The 23,495-nt window shown below is 33.0% G+C and overlaps 2 protein-coding genes across 2 annotated transcripts; one reads left to right on the top strand and one right to left on the bottom strand.

The window, feature by feature from the left end:
* Positions 1–2,347: 2,347 nt before the first annotated feature.
* Positions 2,348–6,015, bottom strand: LOC134696118 (uncharacterized). Its single transcript, XM_063557737.1, has 5 exons — positions 5,773–6,015; positions 5,273–5,468; positions 3,885–4,027; positions 3,119–3,230; positions 2,348–2,543 (listed from the first exon to the last, which is right to left on the bottom strand). Exons 1-5 carry the CDS (start codon positions 5,792–5,794, stop codon positions 2,393–2,395), a joined length of 624 nt encoding a protein of 207 aa, XP_063413807.1. The 5' UTR covers positions 5,795–6,015; the 3' UTR covers positions 2,348–2,392.
* A 12,961-nt stretch (positions 6,016–18,976) lies between these two features.
* Positions 18,977–23,436, top strand: LOC134697059 (defense protein l(2)34Fc-like). The gene is made up of 3 exons (XM_063559078.1): positions 18,977–18,994; positions 20,639–20,846; positions 23,255–23,436. Exons 2-3 carry the CDS (start codon positions 20,645–20,647, stop codon positions 23,398–23,400), a joined length of 348 nt encoding a protein of 115 aa, XP_063415148.1. The 5' UTR covers positions 18,977–18,994; positions 20,639–20,644; the 3' UTR covers positions 23,401–23,436.
* The last annotated feature ends 59 nt before the right edge of the window (positions 23,437–23,495 follow it).

Raw genomic sequence — 23,495 nt, 5'->3', positions numbered from 1 at the left:
CAACTGGATATCTCTGTCGACAACTGTAGGACAAATACGTATCGTGTAGGTACATTAATAAAGATAATTTAGGTAAAACAAACTGGGTTGAAATATTAAATCACCTGAAAAATAAGAGATTTGGTTTGATGGCAAATGAGACAAATATTTACCAGATTATATGGGGAAAATAAAAAAGAAAGTGGGCGCCATTGCTTTCATGCTTTATGCCATTCCTGGAGATATCATGAACTACCAACAATCGGCAATCTGCGGATGAATCCGCTACTTTCCTTCAATGAAGGAACGGAATTGGCCGAGTTGTGACGGATGGAAATACAAAATGACATCTACAGGTCAACATTAAATATTTAACAAAAGGTGCGTGTACCCTCTCACTTTTCCGGAATATGATATAAATAGATTATTCAATCAATGATATGCAATCGACTTAAAAAAAATTAAAATCAAAACACGTTTTAGGATAAAGCTGTACTACTTTGTTGCAAATGTTAGTAATTCTATATGCCCTAACAAGAAAGACAAACATTATTATTCACGTCAAGACAAAACGAATCGCATAGACCTTCATGAAATAAAATTTAAATTGTCATTATGTTTTACAACCGTTAACCGTATCAACTAAACTAATATACAACTGAGTGCAGGGCGATAACCTATTCTGAAATAGATTGATTCTCATAATTGGCCAGATTAACATTAGTTATTTTAAAATTTGTTATATTAGTTAAGATATCGTGAATCCAAAGGGATCCTTCAACGCAATTTGGAAACATTGTCAGAAGTAAATTCAAACCAAAATAAAACTGATAAAGTTAATAGAATGCGAAAAGACGACAATCGAAAAATATTTGCAAACCGAAAGAGTTTGTATAATCTATATTTGATTCATGTTACCCCATGCGTTGGTGGTGGTTCGGGAACTGCTGTCGTACAAATACATTTTTGCATCTGTATATGTATTCATATATGATAACAAAATTTAAATTGTGTTTATATTTATGTTTATTTAAAATAACATTATATATATTATACATTAGATCCACTGTTGTTCAGCGGTACGATGTGTATTGGACAAATATACAATCAGCACCACTCAGTTAACAAATGGAATCACACACAGCAGAATAATAAAGAACTGAGCTGGAACTGCAACAGACCCAACATACTAACAATTTATGTATTTATTTTTTATTTCGAAAATATTATGAAATTCAATTTTTTTCTCCAAACAGTGTCATTTTTTTTTCTCCAATTTGTTCAATTGTATTAAAACGATAAAACATTTTATAATGTATTTTTGTTTTGGCCAAATATAAGAAAAAAGATTGCAAAGGAGCAACCGATAATCATAAGTGTAATAAAACTGACAATACCCTGGCAAAACAAACCGAAAAAAAATCAACCATAAATGCATATGGAAAGTAAAATCACAAAAATACTGAACTTTGAGGCAAATTATAGATTGATTAAAACAGACGTTTGAAATCATTTGAAGAACTAAATCCTGAGATGTCAATGCTTCGATGCTTAAATTTATTCTTGAACAGGATAGGTGTCTCAAAACGCAAAAGATAGTATGTATGTCCATGTAGACACACTGAATAAAGTAAAATCACAAAAATACTGAACTCCGAGGGAAACTCAAAACGGAAAGTCCCTAATCAAATGTCAAAATCAAATAAAAGAACACAACAAACGAATAAACAACAACTGTACAGGCCTTTTTAAATGTAGAAAATGGTGGATTAATCCTGGTTTTGCATTTAAACATATTCATACGCACTATATTCCTGATCTAAACGCGTACAACGTTTTCTAAAATAATGTGATTCGATATTTACGCGATAGGATCTTAAGTTTTTAGGAAATTAAGGCACTTATCGTTCGTTTTGTTAATTCATTAGTTGTTTGTTGTTTGAAATGAATTATATCCGTTTTCACCTAACACATCTCTAGTGTTAAACTCCATAATAACATGAACCCATAGAAATGTCCTAGATGTTTTAGACTTGCTCAACATATGAATCATAGCAAATGCCTTCATATTACGTGATGAATTAAACAATAAATTAAAAAAGAGGTACCCTGCAAGAGTTACCGGATTAACAATTGGTTACTATTATATCATTGACATTTGATGTGATATTCTGTATCTTTTTAGAAGAGTCGGTCTAAGTTTCGTATCAATAATATCATGAATATAAGGGGATGGGAAAAGATAGTTTGGAAAAACGTGAATTAGACAAAAACTACATGACAGAAACAGAGATCTAGGTACAAAGTATCTGTTCTGCATTAGACAGAAGTAATCAATGAAATACTTAACAAATTTGCAACATCAACACTTAAGAATTTCAGTTTTATTTGTATTTTCAAATGTTATAACCGTCTATCCGATCAACGACTGCACGTATTTCAACATTTCACATGTCTGCGTTAGTCCCTTTTCCTGCATAGAGCGATACGTATTTACATATATTGGGTTGCAGTTGGTCCTGGTCAGTAAGGAAATAGTACAATTCACCTGGACCTTGTATACCCTGTAGAAAGTGTATAAACCGAGATGTTATTTTTATATTTGTTTATTAAACATAGGAAAATATAAGCACATCAAAACTAAAACTATATTAAAACCACGTGCTAAGAATAACATCTTACAAAGATCTGTATGTGTTGTACACGAATCATTGACATGAATGCGTCGTATTAAGGTACCGATTATGATTCCTACTTTGAACCGATATCAAGCTACATGTATAAAAGATAGCTTTAAGCATATTGACTATTTGTGAATGCTTATATGTAGAGCTATGCTAGACACCTAAATTGTTGTTCATTGAACTATGGCTTAAATGTTGTTGATTTCAAAAATAAATAAAACGAACTAAACAACATATGTTTTCTAACTGTATGATTGTTAGGTTTCGATTTCGTGTTGATTAGTCTTGTTTTGAATTTAATGTAAAGAGGACGCTTTGTCTTTTCGTCCTCTTTTGTTTGCTGTTCTTTCCATGGCGTTGTCAATTTCTCTTCATAGAATAATCGTTTTGAGTGTCTCCTAGGTCTGTTTTAAACATGATAGATAAAAAAAAAGATATCACACCACTCAACTTACTGACATAAATCAGCTGTCTTATCACTCAACGCAGCTATATATGGAGCCGTACAGATAGTATAGCTGTCCACAAACGATTTGGCTGCTATGCATGATTCAAGTCCAAGGAAATCTGCAAACCAAAACATGAAATAACAAACTGTTATCGAATTTTGACCCATCATTGTTAGGTCTGCAAATATTTGATTCGTGTTTATAATAAAACAGAGTTCGTACTACTTTCTTAAAGATAACGCGCGTACGGTGAACTATTGTGTCTTGTGTTAATTCCCTACGGTCTTTTTTGATAGATATCTAATTGCCATATACCACATCTCTGTTTTTAATATTCGTTTATGTTTATGAAACCATACTTGGATATAAAGCATTGTTAGATGATTGGTACAGGTTGTTTGACATATCGCAACATGATTACAATAGATTGGGTTTAAATCACACCGAGGGAAGATATGAATTTTCTGCGTCCAATTTAAAGATCTAAATTTGCATTTGCTAATAATGATATGCGGACCTCCTGAACTCTATAGTATATCCGAATGAAAATATTTGAGGTGTATTATATTATCACCTAGTATATATTAATCAGAAAGAAATACTAAGAATCAAACCAATCAAGTTTAGGAGGACTGGGTACTTACACCATCGTGTATGAACAAGACGTCAAAAATAGGTCCACAAGAAACTTCGGTTCATATTATGATCAACACGATCCACCCTTATAGCCACAAAATCCATCCCAAATTAAGCATAGTTTTGACCCATTTACCTTCTTTGTGTGCACACATTTCCGTCAATTGCTGCTTCATGGTCTGTTGCCCAGGAAGATAGGAAGACATGCGTTTTAGGTAGGAACAGCTTTGGAGTTTCTCTGGAGAATAACAGGACAACATTTGCTGATTCCCCATGTCACTGAAAAAATAAAATGAAAACAAAATTGAAAATTAAATGGTTTTGATAATAAGGTATTATATAAAACGAAAACAACACTTGATAAATAGTGTGCGTCCGGAACGCTTTACTAGATTGTATTTCATTCGGAACACTCAAAACCGGAGTATCCAACGAAGTTATGTAATATATACACAGGTGAAAAGTTATAAGACCCAAAATTTAGCCATATCTATTTAAGGTAATATTTGCTGGGGAAGATTTAATATTTTGATAAACCCTGTCTAATTTGGTTTCCTTTGATTTTGTGTTGTTCCTTTGCATTTATCGTCTAGCTACACAAAGTGCATGCTTATCAAGGAGAGAAAATTGTAAATGTGATATGCATATGCACCCCAGAACAACAATCTGAACCAGATTTTAAACGTGCTTCTTAACAAAGTTACAGGAATGTATCTCCCTCATGCAAAGCTCTGATTCCTTTCACGGATTTGGCTAAATTTTTTGGACCTTTTGGATTATAGCTCTTCATCTTTTATATAAGCTTTGGATTTCAAATATTTTGGCCACGAGCATCACTGAAGAGACATGTATTGTCGAAATGCGCATCTGGTGCAAGAAAATTGGTATCGTTAATTTTATTTCTACCACTGGGTCGATGCCTCTGCTGGTGGACTATTAGTCCCCGAGGGTATCACCAGCCCAGTAGCCAGTACTTCGGTACTGGCATGAAAATACGGATTTATTGTGTTATTAAATTTACTGTTACAAACTATTATAAATTTTATAAATTAAGGAATGTATCTTCCTCATGCAAAGCTCTGATTCCTTTCACGGATTTGGCTAAACTTTTTGGACCTTTTGGATTATAGCTCTTCATCTTTTATATAAGCTTTGGATTTCAAATATTTTGGCCACGAGCATCACTGAAGAGACATGTATTGTCGAAATGCGCATCTGGTGCAAGAAAATTGGTATCGTTAATTTTATTACAGCCCATCGGGAAACATGCTGTTCTACCTGGGTACACTATTTAAACCCCAAAACAAGTAGTTGTAATTTGATTTTACTCGTAAATGACGTGTGCTTACCGGAGAAACAATTTGCTATTCTGATGCATTTTTTTTAGTTAACCAGGCGATGTCGGATTTATTAATTGTTGAGATTGAAAAGTGGACTTCAGGTGGAATTATTCAATATCTTTTTTATTACATATAGGAAACGGATATGGTAATCCAAAAGGTGTTTTAATAACATTCAACTTACTTGCAAGCTGCTTCAATAAATTGAATTCCACCAGTAGATATGTTGATTTTGCCAGTAAATTTTTCAGTACACTGCAGAAATTCACAACAGTCAGTACAGTTCTGGTCAGTTAGATGTATGCTGGTCAGTAATGGCGATCTAGATGTTGGCAATGTATGTATGACCAGGAACAAACAGCACAAACACCCCAAAAACGCTGTAAACAGATGTGTAATCTTTTACATTCACGACTGATTGTCAGATATTGGTGATTTATACCCTGACTTAAACATATGAGAAATTGATCTTAAAAAGAATAACGGGTCTGATGCACACCGACATCTGAAGTGTATATGTGAAATGTGCAGATTATTGTTATAGGCCTATAAAACCATATTTATTTGTGAAATTATATTTGCTAATGTTAATTGTTGAAATTCATTAAATGATCGATACTGTATATTTTTTAAAAAGAAAAAAATCATGTTCCTTTTCACTTATAAAATATAATTGTGGTTTACCTGTTGTGTGATAACGACCCATCGCTTCCTCCGTTGTGTCTGTTTAGTCATCTTCTATTGCATAAGATATATAAGTATTTTATCCGCCTATGTTGACATTTCGCTGATTCAATGATTTAAATGTATATGTTGCTAAATAATGACGTTATGAGTGAATTTGCATAAAGAAGATATAAAATAGAATACCAATGTACAGATTCGCTCCTCAATAAAACTTTAGTTTGTCCTTTCTCAATTACCTGAAGTTGTATTTAAGATAAACGCCTATATCTCGAAAAAGTTTACGTTTGTATATAAAGCAGAAAAAATTAGTTGTAAGTAAAGGAAAGTCATTTTATTTAAATTCGGGTATTCATATATACATGTAGATGACGTAAAACATTATCCCTTTTAAAAATCATAGAGCTCTTTAACCGTCTGATGTTATAAGCACATAACAAATCAATCATACAACGAATTGAAGTGTTAAAAGCAGTATGTACCAGTAAATACAAATTACATGCAGTATAACAAGCTAGCAACACAAAAATACGACAACAAAAAAACTCGGACAAAGTAAAGCAGAAGATAGTTGTACGAACGACGAACATGCACTATACAAAGAAATCTAACAGCATGTACATATAGCAACAATAAAAGAGCAGAAGATACGACATTACAGACAGAGCATATGCATTGTAAGAAGCAGGCTGGTGATAGAAGATTGGAAAAAAACTCTTGTTGAAAAAATATATACTAATGAATCTATCAAAAGCCTTCGACTGTTTGCCCAAAGATTTACTTTTATTAATATTATAGGCTTATGACGTCTCTGAAAGCTCATTTAAATTATTCAAAAGTTACATTGAAATAGAAGCCAACGTATAAAGATCGGAAACACTTACAGTGACTGGGAAATACTGATAAAGGGGGTTGGTTCCCCAAGGGTCGATTCTTGGTCCAGTGTTGTTTAATGTCTTTTTTTTTATGATTCTTTTTACTGTGTTCAAGATAGTACAATGTATAATGTATAATTATGCAGGTGATAATACCCTGTCATACTGTGACAATAATGAAGATAATTTAGTAAAAATACAAAATGGTTTTCACAAAATTTAATGAAAGCTTATCCAGGCCATTAATATTGGAAAAAAGACAAAAAAAATAATTTAGGAGGCAATACTATTTCATGTGATGAAGATGTTAAACTCCTTGGTGTAACGATAGTTTTTGAACAAAAATTTGATAAACAAATCTCACAAATTTGTAAAAAAAAGTTCTAAACAACTAAAATTCTTAAACGTATTGGCAAATATGTAAACAGGTTGGGACGTCTTACATCTTACTACTCCTTCATTTTTTCAAATTTTAATTATTGTCCGGTAATTTGGCATTTCTGTATTGAAAAAAAATCTCAAAAAAATGAAAAAATACTGGAAAGAGCTCTCCGCTTCATATATTAAGACTATATAAACAGCTATGAAAATTAACTTTTGAATTGAAACATTTAAAATTGCACACAAGAAAAGTCCCAGTTATCATCATGACCTTATAAATATCAAAACTCAACGTTATAATTTAGATCTAAGGCTGACATACCTAGAGTTAAAACTACAAGATATGGATTAAAATCATTTCGTGTCAATGCTGCACAATAATGGAATGAACTGCCAAACCACATAAGACAGGAAAATTCTCTAACTCAATTTTCCAATCTAATACAGACCTGGAATGGCAGATCATGTCATTGTTATGCATACCATTAGTGCTTTGTTCATCTTATCTTATGGTGTTTGATTTGCTCAATCTTCAGTTTTCTATGTTGTGTCTGTTGTACCATTATTTGTCTATATGTCTTTTTATTCCGATCTGTGATATTATACTATTGTTTCAGGTAAAGGTGAAAGTTGGTACCTATATTAAAACGTACCAACTTTCACCTTTACCTGAAACAATAGTATAATATCACAATATAGTAAGAGACACTGTAAAATATTAACTGAAATGACTTAATTCAATCAATAGACATGTATATAAAATTGAGAATGGAAATGGAGAATGTGCCAAAGAGACAACAACCCGACCATAGAGTAGAAGGTCACCAATAGGTCTTCAATGTAACGAAAAATTCCTGCACCCGGAGACGTCCTTCAGTAGGACCCTAAACAAATATATACTAGTTCAGTGATAATGAACGCCATAATAAACTCCAAATTGTACACAAGAAACTAAAAGTTAAAATAATACAAGACTAACAAAGGCCAGAGGCTATTGACATGGGACAGGCGCAAAAATGCGGCGGGGTTAAACATGTTTGTGAGATCTCAACCCTCCCCCAATGCAGAAAAGTAAACGCATTACAATACGTACATTAAAATTCAGTTCAAGAGAAGTCCGAGTCTGTTGTCAGAAGTTGTAACCAAAGAAAATAAACAAAATGACATTAATGCATAAATAACATCAGACTACTAGCAGTTAACTGACATGCCAGCTCCAGACTTCAATTAAACTGATTGAAAAATTATGTGTTCATCATATGAACATCAGCCACAATCCTCCCCTGAGAGGTTTAGTATCATACCATCATAACATATATGAGAAGAACATAACCCGTGTCATGCCAACAACTGGTTTTTAAATAAATGCGTTTAGTTCCGATTTAAAGACCCTATAAGTGAATTAATATTAACGCCAAAATAAGCAAATTGAATCTTTAATGACCTGACAACAGTATCGTAACTTTATCCCTTCGTATTGCATATAAACACAAACAAGTGAACATACACTAAGCGTATAAATTTGATCTTTGACACACTACAAATCAATAAGATCAAATAAAATAAGGGATGAGATTTTTACAATTTCAGAAAGACAACCATAACCTTGGACTTAATATTGTTTTAGTTTACAGAAGATTATGATGTTTTCCTTGTTGTTGACGTTTATAATTGCTGACATCCACTTCATATGCACTTAGGTGGGTAGTTGCCTCGTACGCAATCATACCACATATCCTTATTTTCATATCTATGGCTTAATAATTGGCGCAAAAGTGAATTATAATTTAAAAAAATAAAATACTTATAGTTTCCATGTTTCCTAAATTTGTTATTACACTTTAAAAAAAAACGTAAAGAATCGTGTTATTGAAATATTAATGAAATTAGATAAAGTGTAAGCAGTTTCTGAATATTTCTCAAAAGTTAACTTGTACAAATCAATAATGAAGACATTTGAAACCGTTTAAATTATTTATAAGAAGTAACCCTTAATGACACAGCGTAGCATCTTATTTCATATCATAAAAATACTAACTTTGCCTGAAAACTTAGTAGATCAGAAAAATACTGTATAAAAGAAGAATTTAAGAACGGAAGGCTTCATTTCTTTACATTTATCTTTGGCAAGAGATAGGTAAGTTTGACAATAATAGAAAGAAAAATGAATTATAGAATGAATGGTGACTTTCTACATTATGATGACACGGTTAGATTGCCAAGATACAAGCTGAAAGAAGTTAGACTATTTCTAAATAATCTTTGGCAAGAGCAACATACTTAGATTGAAAACAGATATAAAATTGCTTTTTAATCTAAAATATATAAAACTGGTTTTAAATGTGGAAATATTATGAAGATTGATAAATTGGAAATAAGATCGTTAATATTTCTTTTGAACTGTATTACTTTTTCTATATATATATAACATATACTGCAAATGTCGCGATTATTTTCCTTTCTAGATCATATCCCATATAACGGTTGTTACCCAACGTTTGTCACTTATAGGAAAAATCTTTCGTAAATTAAATGTGTAAAGATTTAGTAGAAAATAAAAAATAAGGAGATGTAGTATGATTGCTAATGAGACAACTATCCACTAAAGTTCAAATGAAGTGGATGTAAGCAATCTTAGGCAACAGTGCAGCCTAAGGTTAAAATCCCATACCCGTACTATACTAGGCTATAGCTATAAACGACCATGCGAAATCTAACAGCCTAATTGATTACAAAACAATTCACAGAAATCAAATTACTAGTAATCAATAAACACCATTGAACTACAGGCTATTGACTTGGGACAGACACATAATGAGCGTGTGGCGATGTATTTCAAGGCGCCAACCCTTCTCCCTGATTGGAACAATGATTTGCGGTTTGAATGTTGTAGGAGCTTGTTGACCGTCATGGAAAATCTGTTTCACAGATGAAAATGAATATGTTCAAATTGACGGAATCATAATACTTTAATCTTTTTCTCGAATGCTTCTTACAGAGTAGTACTTATCACCGGTTTTGTGCAATACAACGGAAGACACACGTGGGGCTAGATCTGCATACACATCGGGTCTCATGAAACCAATTTTTGTTTGGGTTCTCGTGATGCTTTATGATTTCTATGTTTTGTTTTGTTAAAACGAAAACGGTATATATTTTTCGTAGCGCTTTCTGTTCGTTTAAATATCTATATTTTGCCTCTCTTATACTTCCTCTAATAATTATAAAGATAAAAAGTTGTGACATGGTTTTGACAGCTCTCCGCTTAAGACTAAATGGCATAGATGTAGGCAACACACTAAGTCACCATACGGCTTTCAAAAATTAGCAAAAACACCATACTGCATAGCAAGCTCATATCAATGCTCATGTTCCTAAATTATAACAGTAATATTCTCTGTCAGAATCTTGGAGTGACCCTTTCGAATACTAAAAATCAAATATTTGAATGGCATGATCCTTGATTTCTTTAACATGCTTATCTTATTTAACAAAAACAATAGTTTCAAATAACTTGTAAATCAGATGGTTTAAGTGTAGTTATTTTAAATAATTCTTTTTTTTTTCTTCAGGAATGAAAATGAACAAAAGAAAATTACTTGAAGTTGTTTTGGTCGTACATATTTGTCTGTGCTTGCAACATGTGACATACGGTAACCGTAATGGAGCACCATCCTCGGTCTGTGACAGCATGATCCCAAGTCATGGTCCTAATCCTCAACAGACACCAAATCCCTATACTGTCACTCTTAACACAACGTCATATACATTTGGAACTATTGTTAATGGTAAGAATATCAATTGTGACAATGCTAATCAAATACAACTGAGTAGGAGTATAGTGAGATTGCTTGAACGGCCGATCTAATGCGACTTATCTGCATATATGATAAATGCCAAATGATTCAAACGCACGCAAACATTATTGTAAGCTCACGATCTCGAATTTTGCACATACCGATTTCGACACATGTTCATTCACATGTTAAAAATCCAAGACCCTCCGGTGTTTTCATCATTTCTATCTGTGATCTATTCTGTTTGAAGGATGCTCTCTCCAAACCATTTTAGTATATGTATCGTAATTTCAGCATCATAATATAGGCCTAACGTCCACTCACTGAAATAACCAAAAATATAAGATACTAGTAGCACACCAAACAAATCCGACAGCTACATTCGACTTCCGAGGAATAAAACTTAGACATACAACGACGAGCACATATATATTTCAATTCTCAGACAGTATAAGTATTTTGTATATTTATTTGTTTTTAACATTTCAGTGACACTAAGCAGTCCTGTAGGTACATTGTTTAAAGGGTACATGATACAAATGAGACGAATTGAGGATGACGCAATGGTCAGTGGATTTTATATTGGCGATAGTAGACAGCTACTTGCATGTAATAATGTGGTCAGTATCATAGATATCACTTACTGTCATTCATACAATATATTTTATGGCCTTTTTCAATATCACATCTGTAAACCTAAACACCAATATAATCCAGACAGCTCAACTCAAGGATACGTGTTGAGAATTGATACCAAGTGTGGTTTGAAAAAGGTAATATCATATACACGTTTTCACACTTAAACCTATCGATTATGTTTGGTTAATATTTTACAAAGCCTATACAATAATGACTCATTCCGATAAAATGACTGTTAGAGAACTATTGCCATAAAATGTTGCTTGTTTTTACTGCGGAGCATTACTGCCTACGTGAAACTATAATTTCGTCCAGCAAATCAAGTTTTTTAAGCGATGCAAAGCATAATCAAGGAAATAATGACGATGTTTTATATCTGATCAAATTGTTTCTGTATTAAAGGGACCTTGATATTTAAATGGTCTAAATTTTTCATTTCATTTACTTTCCTGTCAACACTTTTAAGCTGTAAGTTGACAGGTTTTCCACACATTTTCTTGATAATTTGGATAGTCCGTGTACCTCCGAAGATCGACGGTTACCTCTACACACTCACCAGTGGCAGATCCAGAACTTTTCATAAAGGGTGGGGGCGCTGATCGACCGAAAGGGGGGCCGTTCCAGTCATGCTTCAGTTTTTCCCTATATAATCAACTAATTGTTTTTCTACGAAAGGGAAAGGGGAGGTCCAGCTTCCCCTCCTCTGGATCCATCTATGCTCACAAATAAAAACTGTCCCCTATTATATGACCAATAGTGCCGAAAACAAACAATCAATCAACCGAAATATATACTTTAACCTTCTTCTTTAATGACATAATAAGAAATGTACATTCCAAATTTTATTTGGCATGGTTTAAATTTATAATCTATTTCATGAATGTTCTTGAACAGTCAATTTAGGACACAGCAACTTAACATAAAAGTTCCATATAAATAAGCACAGAATAACTACTGTCTAGATATCACAAAGATATTAAAACAACCTTTATTAATTCAGGAATACAGTGCAGTAACACATACAGAAAATGGAGATAAAAATGCATCCAGTTTTCTGTGGATTGCTCCATCTGAAGCAGATGGACAGCTTAGAATCGTGTAAGTGATAAGAACAAATATATCGCACATTATCTAAATTATCATAGAATTTTAAAATAAATCTGGGGAATTACTTTGTTATTTGTTACCGTCCCAAATTTCAAGGCTCCGTGTTGAAGGCCGTACTTTAACCTATAATGGTTTAATTTTTAAATTGTTATTTGGATGGAGAGTTGTCTCATTGGCACTCACACCACATCTTCCTATATCTATGAACTATTTGCCACTGAACGTTATGTGAGCAGCAATCATTGATCAATAACGTCATAAACTATTCATTTATAGTTTTAGATACATATCTATTGGTCCAAGCTCTTCTTAAACAGATGTCACATATATATTGGTCCAAGCTTTTCTTACATATATGTCACATATCTATTGGTCCAATCTTTTCTTTAACATATACATATATCTATTGGTTCAAGCTTTTCTTTAACATATGCAAATATCTATTGGTCCAAGCTTTTCTTCAACATATGTCATATATCTATTGGTCCAAGCTTTTCTTTAACATATGACATATATCTATTGGTCCAAGCTTTTCTTTAACATATGACATATATCTATTGGTCCAAGCTTTTCTTTAACATATGACTATATCTATTGGTCCAAGCTTTTTTTTAACATATGACATATATCTATTGGTCCAAGCTTTTCTTTAACATATGACATATATCTATTGGTCTAAGCTTTTCTTTAACATATGACATATATCTATTGGTCCAAGCTTTTCTTTAACATATGACATATATCTATTGGTCCAAGCTTTTCTTTAACATATGACATATATCTATTGGTCCAAGCTTTTCTTTAGGGTTCATGTGGACCCTATGGCTAAAATGGACGTGTTTTCACCTCAAAATTTTCTCTGAGTACAGGCAAACCTGTGCATCTGGAAAAGTTTTAAGGCATAGCATGTCCTAGATAAATAGAATGCAAATGCATTATATGATTTAGAAAATCCATAAATTAACTGGATTTTGCCGTACACTTTTTTTCGTCCCTGCAGAAGATGATAAAATAAACAAACAGTTGAGTTTACCTTGATATGGTCCACTCAGGTACACAGTTTAAATAACCAATTATTGCCAGGTATCTATTGTCCATCTGAATTCCATGTCAATTAAAAATGCTCACTTTAATTTTTACCTGAGGGGAAGTTCTCAAACCTGTTTCCAACTTAGTTTATTTTGGCACCTTCTTAAGGAATAAAAAAAGTGCACAGCAAAATCCTGGTAAGTTTTTATTTTTCTAAAACATAAAAGATACTTACAATTCATTTATCTAGGGCATGCTATGCCTGAAAATTTTTACAGATGCGCAGGTTTGTCTGTACTCAGAGTAAATTTTGAGGTGAAAATCGGCCATTTTAGCCATAGGGTCCACATGAACCTTAATATATGACATATATCTATTGGTCTAAGCTTTTCTTTAACATATGACATATATATATATTGGTCCAAGCTTTTCTTTAACATATGACATATATCTATTGATCCAAGCTTTTCTTTAACATATGTCATATATCTATTGGTTCAAGATTTTCTTTCACAGATGTCACATATCTATTGGTCCAAGCTTTTCTTAAACAGATGTCATATATCTATTGGTCCAAGATTTTCTTAAACAGATGTCATATCTACAAAACGGTTAGACGTTTTTGTAAATGGTCAAGATTCATTACGTGATCGTGTAAACAGTAAATCAACGCACCGTTCGATTCAACAGATTACGATCCGTACTAAAATTATTACAATATTACCAACTTTTTATATCTATACAAGAAGATGCGCACAAGGTAGGTGCAGTTTATGAACTATCATTTATAGTTTTTAAAGGACTTTATTGATATTAAGGTTTAGATTAACATGAATAAAACGCGACTTGGTTGTGTGTGTCTGAAGCAACCATTCAACAACCAAAACAACTTCAAACCTTAGTGGGCTTTATGCGAGGTATGATGATGGACATGTGTCTATACAAAGAAACATTGCTTGTGTAAGAATACAAGTATAGGGCTTTCAACAAAGAGAGAAAAATAACTTAGCTACGTTGTTTAATCGAGTTAGCTAAGTTGTTTAAACGAGAAAGCCAAGTCGTTATAACGAGTTAGCTAAGTTGTTATAACGATTAAGCTTATTTTTTATTAGGACTTAAAAATAAAACACCAACCTGATATTTACCGGCTTCCCTATTTTGCTATTTACTTAAGTTCACCCTATCGTACGTGGCGGACAATGATTTGGGTTTTTTTTATAATGATGTCTAACAATGTCATGAATATACAACAATGTCAAGATGATATGGGTTTTTATAATTAAGTCTTACAATGTCAAGATGATGATACGGGCTTTTATAACGTCTTTCAATTTCATGCTGATATAGATTTTATGATGATGTCTGACAATGTCATGAATGATTTACTTTTGATTCTAAATATTTTGTATATAATTATCTGAAAATTGAAGATCCTTTGGTGGCCTTATGCTGTTGTCTGCACTTTAGTCGGGTTGTTGTCTCTTTGACATATTTCCTATTTCTGTTCTCAATTTTATATTTTTGTATATTGCTGTTTTAGAGCAACAGTTGTAGAAAGCCATGATGTTTTCTGGACAAACATACAGTCAACAACACTCAACAAACAGGAACAACATGATGAAACAACATGGTATCAGAGATCTTATGACAACATGACTACAGATCAACAACAAGAACAAGTTCGAGATCAACAGGGACAAACAACAACGCCTGGAAACATCGCCAGTAGTCCAAATTTATGTATTATTTCTGCCCTTGGAATTATTTTGAAACTTTTGGTGTAGTCACATATACAAGTTTATCACAAAAAACACATAGCTTTTCAGCATATCAGAGTTATCAGATCTTATATCGCTCAATAGCTGTTCATTTTACGCAACGTGTTAGTACTTAAATGTCATCATAGCTTTCGCTCTCAATTATTCTAATATATCAATCTATGATTGTCAGTACTACAATGATAACATGACTGTTTCTCTCTAATTTATATTTCTTTATGTGAATGTCATGTGTAAACATTAGCTTTAAAGTTCGTCGTTTTAATGGTCGCGATTTTTTTTTTGTTTCCTTCACGGAAGTTAACATCAATAGGAACACAAAACAATGTACGCATCTTTGAAAAATCATATAAGGGCGGAAAAACTTTTCATTGTAGTCTATTTTTGACGTTTTTGTATCTTTATATTTATCTCTTTGTTGTATAGAAAGAGAAAAAACAGTGGTCCTTTATACACCATTTCCGTGTAAAACGCATAGCATTTCCTTGTTTGACTATTAAGTTAAGAAGAGTCATCTAAATTTATTTCATCGATACATTTCATATCGGATAACCATTGGCAGGTAAGGAAATCGGTATATCACAGTTAGATATAAAAAAAAATTAAACAGAAACTAACACCATTTGGTTCTATAATGGAAGGGGGCAGAATTTTTATTTTGGTGGATGGATTTTCGACCGGTTTTTTTAATTGTTTTTGTACACAATTGTATTCTGCATTTTGTTAGGACAGAATATTCATTAGCACCATATATTCTTTGTACATTGTTTGTACATACCTTATCGAGACTCGCGTGGATAGTTGTCTGAATGGCAAACATACATGTAATTATCACTTCTTTTTATTTGTACATTGAACAAGGTTGTTTCTTTTCAGCTCTTACCAAGTCATTATATTGATATTCAAAATCCTCTTGTTAAAACGCTCACTCCCAACCGTAAATGATATCACCTTCCCTTAGAGTGATACAACAAAATGATGTCACCTTTAATTCCTTTGTTTTTACAGTAACTGTACTTTGTTTTACTGTTTTAAAGATTTTAATAAAAGTAACACTATACCATTTAGAAATATTTTATGACACAGTTGGATGGTCCGTCAAAAATTAATGTTTGTTTTAACTAGGGTTTCGAACTTTTGTAGCGTTGTCGTTTTTGAATGCATTCGTGTTTGTCGATGTGGTAGCGTAAATTACGTAAAATCCATGTTCAAATGGCACAAAGAAAACAAACCACAGCACTAAGTTTCAAATCAAATCACTTAGTAATCTGTTTAAATGTATATCAGTTGGACATAATAAAACAGTTGAACAATAATCCTAAGTCACTAACACCATATCAGTCTCAAGTCTTCTAGCTTACTATCTCCACTCTATCACTATCTGATCTCTCTCACACCCCCATATAATTCCAGGCGATACCCTGACGGTTCCAAAGATGGGATACCGAGCGGTTCTGTAGATACCGGGCGGTACCTTAACGGTTCTTAAGATAGGCTACCGGGCGGTACCCTGCCAGTTTCAAAGATTGGGTACCGTTCGGTACCCCGACGGATTCAAAGATGGGGTACCGGGCGGTTCTTAGGATACAGGGCGGTGAATTTAAGTAATATAGATACCGTTTAAATAAATAAAATACCAGGCTGTGTCCTATAGAAATGTGATTTAACCCTAATGTATTTATAATGAGACATGTTACTTAATAATAAGTATACTGTCAAACTAAAGATCGCTACACTATATTGTACATTACATCAATATAAGGGATTAAGCCTAGTGATTTTATTTTCTTAGTTGAACATGTTTGTCTGTATGTCTCTCTTTTTTTGTGTGTCTTTTGCCCCCTCTGTAAATCCAGAAATCGAGATTGTAAACTGGTTAACACATTCTAAAAAATATTTTTACCCTGATATATTTATCAAACCCAATACAAGAAATTCTGCAAGTTCTCTCGTGTTATTTCTGAATAACTTGTGGTTCTTTTTACATTTCTAGTATTTCAATTTAATTAATCCATAAAATTTCATACTTTGGGCGATTGTTTGCTTGACATAATGTATATTTACCCATTTGTATAGAAAAAAAAACCTCATCCCATATACCAGGATAATAAATTTGTAAGCCAGACGCGAGTTTCGTCTACAAAAGACTCAGCAGTGACGCTCGAATGAACAAAAAAGTAGAATTAAAAGTAAATGTGGTGCGCTCTAAGTGTCTCTTTGGTTCGATTGTTGTCTCATTGACGTCAACCTATTCATATCGAACTTATTTATAGAAATTAACGTTAAACCAAAATCGAAAGAAGAACGATATCATATATAGCGAATACTCAACACCCTCCATGAGACAATACAATACACAGTGACACGAACAAAATTTATAAACAGATATATACTTGTGACACACCGACATAAGTAAGGCTGATCTTTTTAATCATTTTCCGGACGTGTAACCCGGAAACTACCGAACATCCCCTAATTATATATATTTTGTTGTTAATTTGAGATTAAAGTGAAGTAAGTAAACACATTTTTTTACTTTCATTCTTCATTTCCTTAAATAGTCACATTTTGTCTATTTAATATATTTTATAATATTTCATTTCAAAATCAAAAGCTAGTTTGGTTTATTTGTTTGAGTTTTAAGGTATAGCAGATTTATGTTTTATTTTGTCTTCGACTTTGTACAGTTATAATTATTATCTGCACTTGAACCAATCTTTACTTTGTCGAGACGTAACCAGTAATCATATATATTTAACCTTAAATAATCAAACTTGATGGCAGATCTTTTAAATGTCTCTATTCAATTTATTCACACTTTTTTTCCAGGGGCGTAGCCCAAACTCTCGTACTCGCAGTGTGTATTAGTTGTTTTTTATTATTCATACAAAATAATTTGACATTTTTCCAATGTAAAGAGTGTATATAAAATGAAAAACGTATGAAATCATGCCTTTAGTTTTTAATTTTTAGAAACACTATCGATTTTTTTGAAAGTTTCTGGTTCACAAATGACCATGGGAATGTTCACCTTATTGTAGCTATAATCACATCCTTTTTTCCAAAATTGTGACATTACTAATGCAAATTTTCACCGAATTTTCAATTCCTAAAAGAGACATCAACTCAGGGTAAGTTCCACTTCCTTATCCCCCCAGTTTCTTTTGGCAGGTTCGCTTGCTATATCTTAGTTTTGTTTTTTAACTTTGTCGTCGTATTTATATCTTGTTGAAAAATCGTCACCTATAGTAGAATCGAGAGAAGACACAAATGTCCATTTAACCTAGTTATAACTGTAACAGAGAAGTTTTACTTTAAATACCAATAGACTGTGTAAAATAAACATTCCTTTTAATTTCAACAGAAATCTATAACATTGTTAATTATATACACCCTGACAATGCGTCAAACCAGTCGTCATTTTCTATTCTGAAGTAAGTATTCAATACCGAAAATATAGTTTAATTGTTAAATTGCCAAATAAAATAATTCTATTTAACAAAAAAATAATATTGATAGTTTTCACAATCCGAAGTGAACTTTGTGTACACTACTTTATATATTTTGAACTGTTAATGTGTAACGCTAGCTGAGTAGCTGCCATGAAGAAGGGAAGGTAATACTGCATTATTTACAAACTTTATCTTATTTGAATATTTACCAGAACCTTTGCACGGTCGGTATTATTTGTATTGCATCGTCCTAACAAAGATCATGGACGTAATATGTATGTAACATCAAGCAAAGCTCTTCAATGATTGTAACCCTGAATTCTCGACTATTAATCGAATGTCAAATAAGTTCAGCGACAAATATTTCATTGTTAGCAAAGTTTTCTCCTCGATATAATAGGAATAATTATAGTTAACATTCAATTGTTTCTAAATAAGCTTTATTTATAGTCAACAATAACAAATAGCATAAGGTCTATAAGATTTTATAACCGACAAATGTCACATGTTTTATATTTGTTTATGTTTCAGGCCGGCGTAAATAGAACTCTTGACTCAAGTAGTGCATGCGCACTATATATGGAACATCTTAAATATATCTTCTCACATCAATAGTGTCAAATGTACCGCACACAATGCTCACATACAAAGAATGAGTATATGAATAAGAAGATGTGGCACGATTGCCTATGAGACAACTCTCCAAATGACAAAGATGTTAACAACTAAAGGTCACTGTACGGCCTTCAACAATGAGTAAAGCGCATACCACATAGTCTGCTATTAAAGACCCCGAAATGACAAACGTAAAACAACTTAAACGAGAAAACTAACGGACTAATTTATGTACAAAAAAATAATTAAAAATATATATGTAACGCATCATCAAACAACAAGCACTGAATTACAGAATGTGGTGGGTTAAACATGTTAGCAAGACCCCGCCCCCATCCCAAACATCTACAGAAAAAATGGAATTTTATTTTTACATATTTACTTCTGGATACTATCTTATGAGTTTATGTCAAAGTTTGGTACATATCAAGGATAGTGTAACAAAGTTATCAAAACTGAATAAACTTTAACCACAGAGTGAGTGTAATGTCTCCTGGCAGAAAAAAAACTAAGTCCATTTATAGGTCAAAAACGGAAAAAAATGAAATTTTATTTTTACAAAATTTACTTCTGGATACTATATATCTTATGATCATAAACTAACTTCTGAATAAGTTCCGTAGAAATTTAGAATGGTTTAAGAAAGTTATTAAAATCTAAAAAAAAAATAACCTCAGCGTAAATATTTGTGGACGACGCCGACGGATTGTAGGATCGCTATGTCTCGCTTTTTCGACTAAAGTCGAATACTCGACAAAAATATCACATACTCATCCAATCATTTCGGCAACTATCCTCCTCAAAAGACAGTAACAAATGATAATTTTTTCCACAAACCATAATACAATGTTACCACAAGTTGTGGTAGCATGTAAAACAATTGAAACCTTAAGGGTTCAGTTGCCATAAACTTAATCAATACTAATGTGTGACACAACACAGGGTTATTAGGAAAAACAATTTATAGTAGCTGGTCTTGACCAGTGTGCATAAAGAACGGTCTCCCCTATAACAATGCAAGCAATAGTTTATATACAAATTCATTTGAATATAACAGATTATCAAAATTTCTTTTACTTTAATACTAGTTTTTTCACATAGTGTTTTATGGATTTCCTTTGTCATATCGTTCTCTTTTTCTTTGTAAACACGATAATTTTGTTTTCGGGATTACGAATTTTACAATTTTACAGGTAGAGATGAGCGGACTGGGGACCTCTTTGAAGATTGTAGGGCTGCTTTGTTGTCTTTGTTTTGTCCATGCTTATCCGGACGGAGCTCCCGCTGTTGCTTGTCAAAATAGGACTCCACAACATAACGGAGCAACCGCTTCAACTAGAGCCAAACGCTATACAGTGACTGCTAACTCAACATACTATACTGCTACAGAAAACGTTTTAGGTAAGGTGTATTAAATAGATTAAATGCAGTTACTCTGAATTATTGGTGTAAAACCCAAAAGTCTATAAATATAATGCAAAATGATATAATTTCTTGCTTTTAAGGGAAACCCATGGCACAACTGAAAGAGATATAGTTTTGATTGTACAAGCTTTTCTCTTGCACTTGAAAATTTACTCTTACAAGCATATATATATACCATCATTTATGGCGATTTGATGGATAAATCTGTTGTAGAGTTGTCACTGACTCAGACGTACTTATAAATATAATTATTTTCTGTGACTGTATCTTACATTAATTTGTTGTTGTAGAGTTGTCACTGACTCAGACGTACTTATAAATATAATTATTTTCTGTGACTGTATCTTACATTAATTTGTAGGATCATTTACTATAAATAATTTAGCTGATCTGTAACAATAACATCTCCATGCCTTATATATCATGTACTGTAGTACGCCGCTAGATTAAAACTGACGTGGAAAGGTAACACACGGCCACTGAAAGCTTTATTTTTGTAGAGCCCAGGTGGTCGTGTGGTCTAGCGGGACGGCTGAAGTGCAGGCGGTTTGTTGTCACGATATCACAGTAGCATGGGTTCGAATCCCGGCGAGGGGAGAACAACAAATGCGAAAGCAAATTTACAGATCTAACATTGTTGGGTTGATGTTTAGACGAGTTGTATATATATATAATCGCCTGCACTGCAGCCTTCCCGCTAGACCACGCGACCACCTAGGTAGAACTGCACTGCAGCCGTCCCGCTAGACCACACGACCACCTAGGTAGAGCCTAGGTGGTCGTGTGGTCTAGCGGGACGGCTGCAGTGCAGGCGATTTGGTGTCGGCGAGGGAAGAACAACAAAGGAGTAGGACCAGTAAGACCTTTTTTTGGCCCCAAAATATAGCACTTTTACAAAATTGTTAAAATGTAAACTTTTAGTTATTTATTGGACAGTAGAATGCTTCTGCAACATAATTTGGGCTGATTTTGACAATACAATGCACATTTATCGGGAACTAGCACCATTAAGTCATGCTAAATTACTGAAATCTTCACAATTCTAGCATTTGAGTTAAATTTTAGACGGTTTTCGTGTAAAACGAAAGTGGCCGCATTCGTGTTCATCCTTTATATTGAAATGTAAGTTGTATTTTATTATAATACATAACATATATATAAATGTTGAAGATGAACATGGATGCGGCCACTTTCATTTTTGACAAAATCCATCTGAAAAATGACACTTTTCGGCATATTTGGTAGATTTTTCATATTTCAGCTTGAATCGGTGCGTTTTTATATGACTAAATCAGTTAAAATCTTTCACATCAACTAATTGATTCAAATAAAATAGACACTTAAGTGTTAAAAAAGAGGTCAAAATCTTTCGTCAGATGAACATGAAATTTGAGGCCAAAATCGGTCCTTACCGGACCTACTCCTTTGCGAAAGCAAATTTACAGATCTAACATTGTTGGGTTGATGTTTAGACGAGTACTAAATACATTATGTACACAGCCATGTATCACCATCATTGATGGATAAATCTGTTGTAGAGTTGTCACCGACTCAGACGTACTTATATATATAAATATATATAAACGATCCTCGTGTAGTTTTGCAATAGATATCAGAAGATGTGGTATGAGTGTCAATGAGACAACTATTAATCCGTGTCACAAATTGTAAAAGTAAATCATTAAACTCAAGTCGGTAAACCAACGGTCTGATCTTTATAAAAATAACAAGAAACAAGAAACACTTATGAACCACACCAACAAACGGCAACCACTGAACACCAGGTTCCTGACTTAGGAAAGGTGCAAACAAATGCAGCGGATTTAAATGTTTTAATATGAACATGTACCAACCTTCATCCTTACCCGACAAAATACCCTTAAGTGTTACATAACAACATAGAAAGACACAATATAAAAAAAAAATTGAAATAATGGCTTACATGTAACTCAATCAAAGACATATTAAAACACAAGTAAACATACACTGAATCTATTGTGTATGTAATGAAATATGTTGGAATTGTGTGACTTTCAAGTTGCACACTACGAACTCAGATCAAACCACCACCCGACTTTTCTATGATAGAAAAAAAAAGAAAAAGTAAAAAGTAATGAACGAATTTAGTTTTGTGAATTTCCAATCTTTGTCAGCTTTTTCACTTTACACTTACCGGACTTCATAATCGGTTACCTATAGAAGTTGTCGTCTTCGTCGTTCAGTAATCAATTATTATTACTTATTCATTTTTATGAATTTGTTTTTCAATTACTGTCATGGTGTAGTTAAAACCGGGTTGTGTTATAATCTTGATGAATAGTTGTCTCAAAGTCTGCATATTGCATATCTTCGTTTGTTATTGATAGATTTTTTTTTTATTACAGTGACTTTGAAGGGTGTTAGTGGCACGACATTTAAAGGTTTCCTGATACAGATGTGGACTGAAAACCGTCAGCAAACAGTGGGAACTTTCACCGTCATTACAACTGCTGAAAGCCAACTTCTACAGTGTGGCAATGTGGCAAGTTAACTACTAGAGTGTAACCATGTATTTAGTTAACTTCTACAGTACAACCATATCAATTAAAACTGTCTAGATAAATTGAATTTATCGACGATTCTATG

This window comes from Mytilus trossulus, chromosome 14 (assembly GCF_036588685.1).
Source record: "Mytilus trossulus isolate FHL-02 chromosome 14, PNRI_Mtr1.1.1.hap1, whole genome shotgun sequence".
Lineage (NCBI taxonomy): Eukaryota > Metazoa > Mollusca > Bivalvia > Mytilida > Mytilidae > Mytilus > Mytilus trossulus.
Note: the sequence above shows the minus strand (reverse complement) of the source record. Positions and strands in the feature narration are given on the sequence as shown.

Coding starts and splice junctions, on each gene's coding strand:
- LOC134696118 (XM_063557737.1), bottom strand. CDS start 5,794: ATGGGTCGTTATCACACAACAG. Junction 5,469..5,772: donor GGGTCGTTATCACACAACAG/GTAAACCACAAT, acceptor ATCTGTTTACAG/CGTTTTTGGGGTGTTTGTGC. Junction 2,544..3,118: donor AAGACAGCTGATTTATGTCA/GTAAGTTGAGTG, acceptor CACTTTCTACAG/GGTATACAAGGTCCAGGTGA.
- LOC134697059 (XM_063559078.1), top strand. CDS start 20,645: ATGAGCGGACTGGGGACCTCTTTGAAGATTGTAGGGCTGCTTTGTTGT. Junction 20,847..23,254: donor TGCTACAGAAAACGTTTTAG/GTAAGGTGTATT, acceptor TTTTTATTACAG/TGACTTTGAAGGGTGTTAGT.